At 46.8% G+C, this 11,952-nt stretch overlaps 1 protein-coding gene across 1 annotated transcript in view; it reads left to right on the forward strand.

The window, feature by feature from the left end:
• The window catches only part of LOC309551530 (translation initiation factor eIF2B subunit delta-like), a 35,357-nt gene extending 27,126 nt beyond the window's left edge, over positions 1-8,231 (forward strand). Inside the window, exons 7-8 of the mRNA XM_082252155.1 lie at positions 1,883-2,063; positions 7,972-8,231. Coding sequence (XP_082108281.1) covers positions 1,883-2,063; positions 7,972-8,171 — 381 coding nt within the window. The 3' untranslated portion in view covers positions 8,172-8,231. The remainder of the gene's footprint in view (positions 1-1,882; positions 2,064-7,971) is intronic.
• Positions 8,232-11,952: the final 3,721 nt, after the last annotated feature.

Here is an 11,952-nt window from a genome sequence, read left to right on the forward strand (position 1 = left end):
GTAGATTGCAAGGAACGGTGTTATGGCATGAGCGGTTGTGTGCGGTGCAGATGGGGTGCAAGGGACGGTGTTATGGCATGAGCGGGTGTGTGCAGTTTCGATGGGGTGTCAGGGACGGTGTTATGGCATGAGCGAGCGTGTGCAGCGTCAGTGAGGTGCCAGGGGCAGTGTTATGGCATGAGTGGGTGTGTGCGGTGTCGGTAGGTTGCCAAGGACGGTGGTATGGCATGAGCGGATGTGTGCGGTGTAGATGGGGTGCAAGAGACAGTGTTATGGCATGAGCGGGTGTGTGCATGGTCGATGGGGTGCCAGGGATGGTGTTATGGCATGAGCGGGTGTGTGTGTGTGTGGTCAGTGGGGTGCCAGGATTGGTGTTATGGCATGAGTGGGTGTGTGCGTGATCGGTGGGGTGCCATGTATGGTTTTATGGCATGAGTGGGTGTGTGTGGGGTGCAGGGGATGGTGTTATGGCATGAGCGGGTTTGTGCAGTGTCAGTGGGGTGCCAGGGACGGTGTAAGGGCATGAGCGGGTGTGTGGGGTGCCTTGTATGGTGTTTTGGCATGAGCGGGTGTGTCGGTTAGGTGCCAGGGACGGTGTTATGGCATGAGCAGGTGTGTGCGGTGCCATGTATGGTGTTTTGGTATGAGCGTGTGTGTGCAGTGTCAGTTGAGTGCCAGGGATGGTGTTATGGCATTAACCTGTGTGTGGGGTGCCAGGGGCGGTGTTATGGCATGAGCGGGTGTGTGGGGTGCCAGGGACGGTGTTATGGCATTAGCGGGTGTGTGGGGTCCCAGGGACGGTGATATGGCATGACCGCGTATGTGGGGTGCCAGGGACGGTGTTATGGCATGAGCCAGTGTGTGCGATGCCAGGGACGGTGTTTTGGCATGAGCGGGTGTGTGCGTGGTCAGTGGGCCAGGGACTGTGTTATGACATAAGCGTGTGTGCGCGGTGCCATGTATGGTGTTATAGCATGAGTAGGTGTGTGTGGTGTCAGTGAGGTGCCAGGGGTGGTGTTATGGCATGAGCGGGTGTTGTGCAGTGTCAGGGTTCCAGGGACGGTGTTATGGCTTGAGCCAGTGTGTGCAGTGCCATGGATGGTGTTATGGCATGAGCGGGTGTGTGCTTGGTCGGTGGGGTGCCAGGGACGGTGTTATGGCATGATCGGGTGTGTGCTGTGTAGGTGGGTTGGCAGGGACGGTGGTATGGTATGATCGGGTGTGTGTGGTGTCGGTGGGGTGCCAGGGTTGGTTTTATGGCATGAGCGAGTGTGTGCGGTGTCGGTAGGGTGCCAGTGTTATTGTATGAGTGGGAGTGTGTAGTGTCAGTGGGGTGCCAGGGATGGTGTTACGGCATGAGCCGGTGTGTGTTTGGTCGGTGGGATGCCAGGGACGGTGTTATGGCATGAGCGGGTGTGTGAGGTGTCGGTGGGGTGCCAGGGACGGTGGTATGGCATGAGCGGGTGTGTGCGGTGTAGGTGGGTTGGCAGGGACGGTGGTGTGGTATGATCGGGTGTGTGCGGTGTCGGTGGGGTGCCAGGGTTGGTCTTATGGCATGAGCGAGTGTGTGCGGTGTTGGTAGGGTGCCAGTGTTATTGCATGAGTGGGAGTGTGCAGTGTCAGTGGGGTGCCAGGGATGGTGTTATGGCATGAGCGGATGTGTGTTTGGTCGGTGGGGTGCCAGGGATGGTGTTACAGCATGCGCGGGTGTGCGAGGTGTCGGTGGGGTGCCAGGGACGGTGGTATGGCATGAGCGGGTGTGTGCAGTCTCGGTTGGGTGCCAGGGATGGTGTTATGACAGATTGGGATATGCGAACCTCTGTATGTGGACAGCTTACACTTCAATATGGCAGCTGTTATAACGCATGGCGTTTCTTTCCAGGTGTCCAAGGTGTTCCTAGGGGCGCATGCTCTGCTGGCCAATGGCTACGTCATGTCGCGGGTCGGGACTTCTCAGATCGCATTGATTGCCAAAGCCCACAATGTGCCAGTCCTGGTGTGCTGCGAGACCTACAAATTCTGCGAGAAGGTGCAGACCGACTCCTTCGTCTCCAATGAACTGGGTGAGAACCAATCACAGCCAGCGGTGGCCACACCTTCCTCTACACAGCCGTCTTATTGGCTGGATTCTTGTTTATAATCTCAGAATTCATCCTGTAGCGGTTTGACCAGTGATATCTTCTCCTTCCCGCCCACAATAGCTACACCTGTGTACAGAAAGCACCTCCTATGTGCTGCATGTATACCTAGTACACGTTCTATGTGCTGAATGATTACGTACAGTGGATATAAAAAGTCTACACACCCCTGGTAAAATGTCAGGTTTCTGTGATATTAAAAAAATGAGACAAAGATAAATCATTTTCAGAATTTTTTCTACCTTTAACGTGACCTATAAACTGTACTTGTAAAGCAAACTGATATCTTTTAGGTTGTTTTGGAAATTTTATTAGGACTAGTATAGACATTTTTCAGGATGTGTTTTATTTAGATTGTCATTATGGCTCCTGTTGTCGCTTTGCTTGTAATACGCTCTTTAGAGCGTGTGCGGGAGAACCGGCATTGAGGAAAGACTGGCAGTGAAAACCTTCCCTTAGATCTGAAGACTCGTTTGCTCTACATAGACATCTCTGCCGGCGAACACTCCATGGGCATTCGCTGGGTCTGTTTCCCGATATACAGTGCCTTGCGAAAGTATTCGGCCCCCTTGAACTTTGCGCCCTTTTGCCACATTTCAGGCTTCAAACATAAAGATATAAAACTGTAATTTTTTGTGAAGAATCAACAAGTGGGACACAATCATGAAGTGGAACGAAATTTATTGGATATTTCAAACTTTGTTAACAGAAAAATTGGGCGTGCAAAATGATTCAGCCCCTTTACTTTCAGTGCAGCAAACTCTCTCCAGAAGTTCAGTGAGGATCTCTGAATGATCCAATGTTGACCTAAATGACTAATGATGATAAATAGAATCCACCTGTGTGTAATCAAGTCTCTGTATAAATGCACCTGCACTGTGATAGTCTCAGAGGTTCGTTTAAAGCGCAGAGAGCATCATGAAGAACAAGGAACACACCAGGCAGGTCGGAGATACTGTTGTGGAGAAGTTTTAAAGCCGGATTTGGATACAAAAAGATTTCCCAAGCTTTAAACATCCCAAGGAGCACTGTGCAAGCGATAATATTGAAATGGAAGGAGTATCAGACCACTGCAAATCTACGAAGACCTGGCCGTCCCTCTAAACTTTCAGCTCATACAAGGAGAAGACTGATCACAGATGCAGCCAAGAGGCCCATGATCACTCTGGATGAACTGCAGAGATCTACAGCTGCCTTGCCCTTGCCTGAAATGTGGCAAAAGGTCGAAAAGTTCAAGGGGGCCGAATACTTTCACAATGCACTGTAGATCTGTGTATTGCAGTGCGAAGTTTATATATTTTTTATATCTATCTGCCTTTATGAAGGGATACACGCTCATGTCTTTCTACTGTGCCTGATCCCCATAGTGGAAACAGCATGGCTCTTTCCCTGCAGATAGCCTCACGTCTATGGGAACGGTAGTATAATCCTATTAGGCATTGTTCTCTGAAGCTTTGATGAGTGGGATTCACACCAGTAGTAGAGGCGGGAATACATGCACGAGTTTGATCAGAGCAGCGTTCACAATTCTATACGCTGATTTCATTGTGTAGTGTTAGGCGGGAAGCCGTGCACTCTATTCTGCTCATTCACATATCTGTACTTCCCCTTTTGTATTATACATTTGAATGTATACAGGTGTGTCATTGGCTGATTCTATGTGAGTAACTTGTGTCATGTGACTGTACATTTGGAACTGATTGGCTGATGTAGTATAGTCATCACTTCCTGTTGATTGTCCCTTTGTCTCATAAACCAAGCTTTCTGTCTGAGACAGGACACTTCTGGTGAGCATCTAAAGCCCCGTACACACACACAGATCGTCGTCATACAAATGTTCGTCTTTTCTCCCCGGGATGTCGGTGTCTGTTGAAAAGTGCAAAGACAGCACAAGAATTTTGTCCGCAGACTTCAGCTGACTGCAGAAGTGATGTCATGTAATGTTTAACTATCCCTGTGTTTTTTATTTTCTGAGCATGCCCAGTCTTGCAAATCTGCGGTCTGTCGGCTGATTTCTGTACTGACAGGCGAACAATCGTCCGTTCTGGTGTCTGCAGACAAAAATTTTCATGTTTGCAAGAAAGACTCTTGTCCGCGGATTGTGTGCAGACATCTGTCGGAGGCACCATACTAACACGCATACAATCGGCAGATCTTTCGTCCGCCGACGTTTGTATGACGACGATCTGCGTGTGTGTACGGGGCTTAAGGTGATAAGAACCCATGTGTTTGTATTCCTGGGATTGCGGAGAGCGCTCCATTACCTAATACATAAGAGCTGATAAGTGTGCTTTTTAGCACAATGGGATTTATTGCGTTTGGCGTATATTAATATCCAAAAGTGAACTTTTTAGCGCAACGGAGCTATTTGTGCATCAAGCGTAGATTCATTTCCAAGACAAGGTGGAGGGAAGTAAAAATAAAAAACTAAAATAATATGGTTGCATAAGTATGCACACCCTTAAACTATTACTTTGTTGAAGCACATTTTGATTTTATTACATCACTCAGTCTTTTTGGGTATGAGTCTATCAGCATGGCACATCTTGACTTGGCAATATTTGCTCGCTTTTCTTTGCAAAAACACTCCAAATCTGTCAGATTGCGAGAGCATCTCCTGTGCACAGCCCTCTTCAGATCACCCCACAGATTTTCAATGGGATTCAGGTCTGGGTTCTGGCTGGGCCATTCCAAAACTTTAATCTTCTTCTGGCTCCGGCCATTCCTTTGTTTATTTGGATGTATGCTTTGGGTCGTTGTCATGCTGAAAGATGAAGTTCCTCTTCATGGTCAGCTCTCTAGTAGAATCCTGAAGGTCTTGTGCCAATATTGACTGGTATTTGGAACTGTTCATAATTCCCTCTACCTTGATCAAGGCCCCTGTTCCAGGTGAAGAAAAAGCGCCACAGCATGGTGCTGCCACCACCATGCTTCACAGTGGGTATGGTGTTCTTTTGGTGATGGACAGTTTTGTTTTTGTGCCAAACATATCTTTTAGGATTATGGCCACAAAGTTCAACCTTGGTTTCATCAGACCATAACACATTCTCCCACATGCTTTAGGGAGACTTCAGATGCGTTTTTGTAAAATTTAGCCGGGCTTGGATGTTTTTCTTGGTAAGAAAAGGCTTCCGTCTTACCACTCTAACCCATAGCCCAGAAATATGAAGAATACGGGAGATTGTTGTCACATGTACCACACAGCCAGTACTTGCCATATATTCCTGCAGCTCCTTTAATGGTGCTGTAGGCCTCTTGGCAGCCTCCCTGACCAGTTTTCTTCTTTTCATCAATTTTGGATGGACGTCCAGTTCTTGGTGATGTCACTGTTGTGCCATATTTTCGCCACTTGATGATGATTCACTGTGTTCCATGGTATATCTAATGCCTTGGGAATTCTTTTGTACCCTTCTCCTGATAAATACCTTTTAACAATGAAAAAAATGTCAGGAAAGACCTACTAGAACAGCAAAACTTAATTTGGGTTAATGAGAGGCACTTTAAATGATGGGAGGTGTGTACTGACTCCTATTTAACATGAGTTTGAATTTGATTGCTTAATTCCGAACACCGCTACATCCCCAGTTATAAGAGGGTGTGCACACGTTATTTTATTTTTTTGTTTTTACTTCTTCCCACTTTATCATTGTCACTTTTTGAGAGGATCTATATATATATTTGTGCACTTCGTTATGTATTTAACTTTATTTTATGGTGTATACTATTGATATCTTATTTGCACATTCTGATATTATTTATAGCCATATTCACATATGCTTCATATTAACTCTTATATCGAAAGGGAGGCTACAGACATTATTTGTCCTTCGTGCTGAATCTTTTCTCCTTTGTACAGTTTATAGGTCACATTGAAGGTGGAAAAAGTTCTGAAATGGTTTATCTTTGTCTCATTTTGTTACATCCCAGAAACCTGACATTTTAACAGGGGTGTGTAGACTGTTTATACGCACTGTACCTAGTACATGTCTTTTGTGCTGGGTGATACATACCTGGGATTCATCCTATGTGCTGGCTTATACATACCTAGTACACGTCCTATGTGCTGGGTGATATATACCTGCGATAAATCCATGTGCTGGCTGATACATACCTAGTACATGTCCTATGTGCTGGCTGATACATACCTAGTACAGGTCCTATGTGCTGGGTGATACATACCTAGTACACATCCTATGTGCTGGATGATGCATACCTAGTACACGTCCTATGTGCTGGGTGATGCATACCTAGTACACGTCCTATGTGCTGGGTGATGCATACCTAGTACACGTCCTATGTGCTGGCTGATGCATACCTAGTACAAGTCCTATGTGCTGGGTGATGCATACCTGGGATAAATCCATGTGCTGGCTGATACATACCTAGTACACGTCATATGTGCTGGGTGATGCATACCTGGGATACATCCTATGTGCTGGGTGATACTATACCTGGGATACATCCTATGTGCTGGGTGATACATATCTGGGATACATCCTATGTGCTGGGTGATACATATCCGGTATGCTTCCCATGTGCTGGATGATACATACCTAGTACAAGTCCAGTGTGTTAAATGATGCATGCCTAATACACAGTAGTGATGCATATCTAGCACTCGTCCCATGTGCTGGGCGTTGCATACTTAGAATATGCCCTTTATCCTGGATTATACATGCCTAGTATATGTCCAGTGTGCTAGATGCTACAAGCCTAATACCCATCCCATGTGCAGGACGATATATCCCCAGTAGTGGTCCCATGTGCAGGTCAATATATCCCTAGTACACGTTCCATGTGCTGGATAATGCATACCTGATACACTTACCATGTGCTGGGTGATCTATACAGTATCTCACAAAAGTGAGTACACCCCTCACATTTTTGTAAATTTATTATATCTTTTCATGTGACAACACTGAAGAAATTAGACTTTGCTACAATGTGATTTGCAGTGTGATTTGCTACTTTGCCACCATGCTGCAGCTCAGTTTCAGGGTCTTGCCAATCTTCTTATAGCCTAGACCATCTTTATGTAGAGCAAAAATTATTTTTTCAGATCCTCAGAGTTCTTTGCCATGAGGTGCCATGTTGAACTTCCAGTGACCACTATGAGAGAGTGAGAGCGATAACACCAAATTTACCACACCTGCTCCCCATTCACACCTGAGACCTTCTAACAATAACGAGTCACATGACACCGGGGAGGGAAAATGGGTAATTGGGCCCAGTTTGGACATTTCCACTTAGGGGTGTACTCACTTTTGTTGCCAGCGGTTTAGACATTAATGGCTGTATGTTGAGTTATTTTGAGAGGACAGCAAATTTACACTGTTATACAAGCTGTACACTCACTACTTTACATTGTAGCAAAGTGTCATTTCTTCAGTGTTGTCACATGAAAAGATATATATTTACAAAAATGTGAGGGGTGTACTCACTTTTGTGTGATACTGTACCTAGTACACGTCCCATGTGCTGGGTGATACATACCTAGTACACGTCCCATGTGCTGGGTGATCACATACCTGGTACTCTTCCTATGTGCTTACTACATAAGCAGTTTGATATTGTCTCAGTTTTTGAAATGCTATCCCATAGTATGAATTTACCACTAGCATGTTTGAATTCTATATGTGCGTCCTTTTTTAGTTTTCTGACCGTTTCTGGTCTTTCCAATGAGTAGATTATACTGGTTTTAGGAAATATCAGTACAAGGTGTGAGGGGCAGCCTGGTCCAATCATCACTTCCTCTCTGGGGGTAGGGGAGGGGGGGTTCTGGGTGTCTCCATTCTGACAGAAGTGCTTCCATTTTGTCTCCTCTTTCGTCCAGATGACCCGGATGACCTGGTGGTGACCCGCAAGGGGCAGACTCCATTGAAGGACTGGGACAAGATCCGCTCGCTGCGGCTGCTAAACTTGGTGTACGATGTAACGCCCCCCGACTTGGTGGACCTGGTGATCACAGATCTGGGGATGATCCCCTGCACGTCGGTTCCTGTGGTCTTGCGATTGAAGAGCGGAGATCAGTGATGGCCGGTGGAGCTTATGTTTATTTATCGCTTTTATTAAAGAAGTTCTGTTTACATCCTGCCAATGTGTGATGTCATAGTGGTGTAGGCCAGTGCAGCCACTGCTACATTTGTGGCAGGATTTGGTAGTCGCTGTCCCACCTGTTGGCCATATTGGTATCTGCAATAGACAAACCTATTAAGGAAAGACCCGGACAAGTCAAAACTAGAGTAATCCTAGCAAAACAAAATGTTCGCATGGTTTAAGAGTCCATTCACACTACCGCGACTTGTCAGGCGACTGGTCAGCCTGACAAGTCGCGGTCCATTGTGTGCTACGGGAATCATTCTAATAGGAGCGACTCAAGTCGCACCGACTTAGAAAATAGTTCCTGTACTACTTTGGGGCGACATCGGAGCAACTTGCATAGACATTCATTATATGAAGTCCGTGCAAGTCGCGCCGAGGTCGCGGTGCACGCGACTTCACAGGTCGCCCCTGAAGTCGTGCCGCGTTAGTGTGAACCGGCACTTACTGGATGTTTGAGTCCACCGCGTTGCTAGTTTATATCTATCAACGGTAAAGTACTGAGGGACTGCGCATCCCAGCCACGAGAACCAGTTTTCCGTCTTGGGATAGCATCACCAGCAGTAGAGTTTGGGTATTGTATTCAATCATCCCGGTAAAAGCACTTGAATTCCAGCAATGTACCAGTACGTCGCTGGTCGCCAAATGGTTAAAAAAAACTTGGCCACCACTGTCTGGTGGTGTTCATAATGGATGTTCCTTCTTTGTCTTCATTTGAGACAAGTGAGAGGATCTATGGTTACAGATGGCAACAGTAAACCTGAAAGAAGGATGGACAATTGGTAGAAGGCGTTCTGCTCACCGGGGGTACTCTGCTTGAATCCTAATGCCTTGTACACACGCAACGATTATCGGCCGACCGATCGTCCGTCTTTTGTCCAGAGTTGTGTTTTGTTGGTTGGAATGTGCTCTAGACTGCACACTAATTTTCTCGGCCAACAAAAATCTACTTCAGAAGTGATGTCATGTGTTGGTTTACTTTCCGTGTGTTTTTTTCTGCTCTGAGCATGCCCAGTCTTGCTCATCAGATTTTTGTCTGCCGAAATCTGTACTGACTGACGGAAAATCGGCCGTTGTGTTGACGGCCAACACAAATTTTATAGCCTGCACACCAGATTTTTTTCGGCCGAAAAGTCGGAGTCGGTTGTCGAAAGCATCATACTAACAAGCCGAAAATCGGCCGATCGGACGTTGGCCGAAAATTCCCGGCCAATAATCGATGCGTGTGTATGAGGCATTAGTGATGGTATATATCCTGGGATGTTGGAGCAAGTAGACCCCCCTCCTCTAAATCAGGGGAGAGTATCATGGAGGCTTTCATTGATTAACTCCCCGTGTGAGAATGCTAGTTCCTTGGCTGCCATGTTGATGCTTTCGACTTCATAGTTTGCCTAGAACAGATGGTAATAAGGGGGTCTAATAGTGTTCCTAAGGGTCAGCATATATCCTGAGATGTTGGATGATGTAGACTTGTAATTGGCTGGAAAGGGTCCTTTTCTCATGGGGTACACTCCCTGAATCCTCAGTGTATAAACTGTGGGGTTGGAAGGTGTAGACCCCAAATCTACTGAAGAGGTTCTCTTGCTGGGGACTTCTTGAATCCTTAGTGAATGTATATCCCAGTAGCTTGGAAGGTATAGACCTCTAACCTGTTGAAATTGTCCTGCTCCCTGGGGGAGGGGGGGGGCACCTCAAATCCTCAGTTTCCACACATCCCCGGAGGTTGGGGGGTGTAGACTTCTAATTTGCAGGAAGGGTTTTCTCTGGGGGTAAACTGTCCAATCCTCATTGTCACTGTAAATCACAGGTGAATGGAGTGTGTAGTAGACCTCTAATCAGTTGATATTCTCCTCCCTGGTTTACGCACCTCAATTCCTCAGTCCCAGCACATATACCTGGAGGTTGGAGGGTGTAGACCTCTAATCTGCTGAAAGGGTTTTCCCTAGAGCTACACTTTCAAATCCTCGTTGGAGAAGGGAGGGTGTAGACCAGGTATCACTAAATGGCGGACCGCGGTCCAGATCCGGACCCAGTTAATGTCTCGTCCGGACCCCTGTGGTCCCACCCTTTAGAGTCGTTCTGCCCACAGCCATCGCCACTGCCATTCTCACAGAGCCAACAGCTGGAGCCAGGACAGCTTTGGACAGAGGGCGGGGGCTACCCAAGTTAACAAGCAGGTGATTGGTTGAGGGGATACAGGGCCGTCATTGCACAAACATTTTGATTCGGACCTCTGCTGAAAGAATATTTTACTGACTGGACCTTTGTGAATTTTAATTCAATACCACTGGTGTACACCCTCTAATCTGTTGATGTTCTCCTCCCTGGGGTACACACCTCAAATCCTCAGTCCCAGCACATATGTCTGGGGGGTATAGACCTCTAATCTGCTGAAAAGGTCAAGAGGGTTCACTCTTGTATCCTCAGTTGAGAATGGAGGGTGTAGACCTCTAATCTGTTGAAGATGTTCTGCTCCCTGTTGACACACCTCAATTCCCCAGTCTCCACACATATCCAAGAAGGTTGGAGGGTGAAGAAAAGGTTCTTCACCCAGGGGTACACTACCCAAATCCTCAGTGCCAATGTATATCCCAGGAGATTGCTGTTTCTAATCTGGTAATAAAATCCCTCCTGGGCATACACACCCCAAATTCTCAGTCCCCCACAAATCCCCAAAGGTAAGGGGTGTAGACCCCCAATCTTGAGAGGTTCTTCTCCCTAAGGGTACTCTCCAAAATCCTCATTGTTAATGTATATCCCATGAGATTGGAGGGTGTAGACCTCTAATTCATTTGTTTAAGATATCCTGTTTGCTAAGGGTACAGGCCTTAAATACTCAACCCCCCACATATCCCAAGAGGTTGAAGGGTGTAGAACCCCTAATCTACAGTAAAGGTTCTTCAACGTAGGGGTACACTCCCCAAATTGTTATTGTCGGTGTATATCCCGGGAGATTGGAGGATGTAGACTTCTAGACAGTTGAAGATATCTTGCTTCCTGGAAGTACACACCTTGAATCAGTTTCCCACATAACCTAGAAGGTTGGAGGGTGTAGACCCCTAAACTGCAGAAAAGGTTCTTCTTCCTAGGGGTACACTCCGTAGATCCTCATTGTCAATGTATAGTATATCCCATGAGATTGGAGGAGGCAGACCTCTAGTCTGTTGAATATTTCCGACTACCTGGGGGGTACACACCTCGATTTCTCAGTCTCCCACATATCCCAAGAAGGGTGTACATTTTTGTTTATTAAAAATCTCACAACCGCCCCCCCCCCCCCCCCCCCCAACAAAAAGAAAAAAGGCCCCCACATCCATTATTTTCTTTCATGATAATTAAAACTAAATTTTATCATGAAGTTTGACTTACTGGTGATTGCACTGATGGGGGGCTGCGATGGCACTGAAGGGATACACTGATGGGGCACTGTGATGGCATTGATGGGGCACTATATTGACATTGATGGGGGGCTGTGATGGCACTGAAGGGATACACTGATGGCATTGATGGGGCACTATATTGACATTGATGGGGGGGCTGCGATGGCACTGAAGGGATACACTGATGGGGCACTATATTGACATTGATAGGGGGGGCTGCGATGGCACTGAAGGGATACACTGATGGCATTGATGGGGCACTATATTGACATTGATGGGGGGGGGCTGCGATGGCACTGAAGGGATACACTGATGGGGCACTGTGATGGCATTGA

The sequence above is a fragment of the Pelophylax lessonae genome (assembly GCF_965119305.1).
Source record: "Pelophylax lessonae genome assembly, chromosome: 3".
In the NCBI taxonomy this organism is placed as follows: Eukaryota; Metazoa; Chordata; class Amphibia; order Anura; family Ranidae; genus Pelophylax; species Pelophylax lessonae.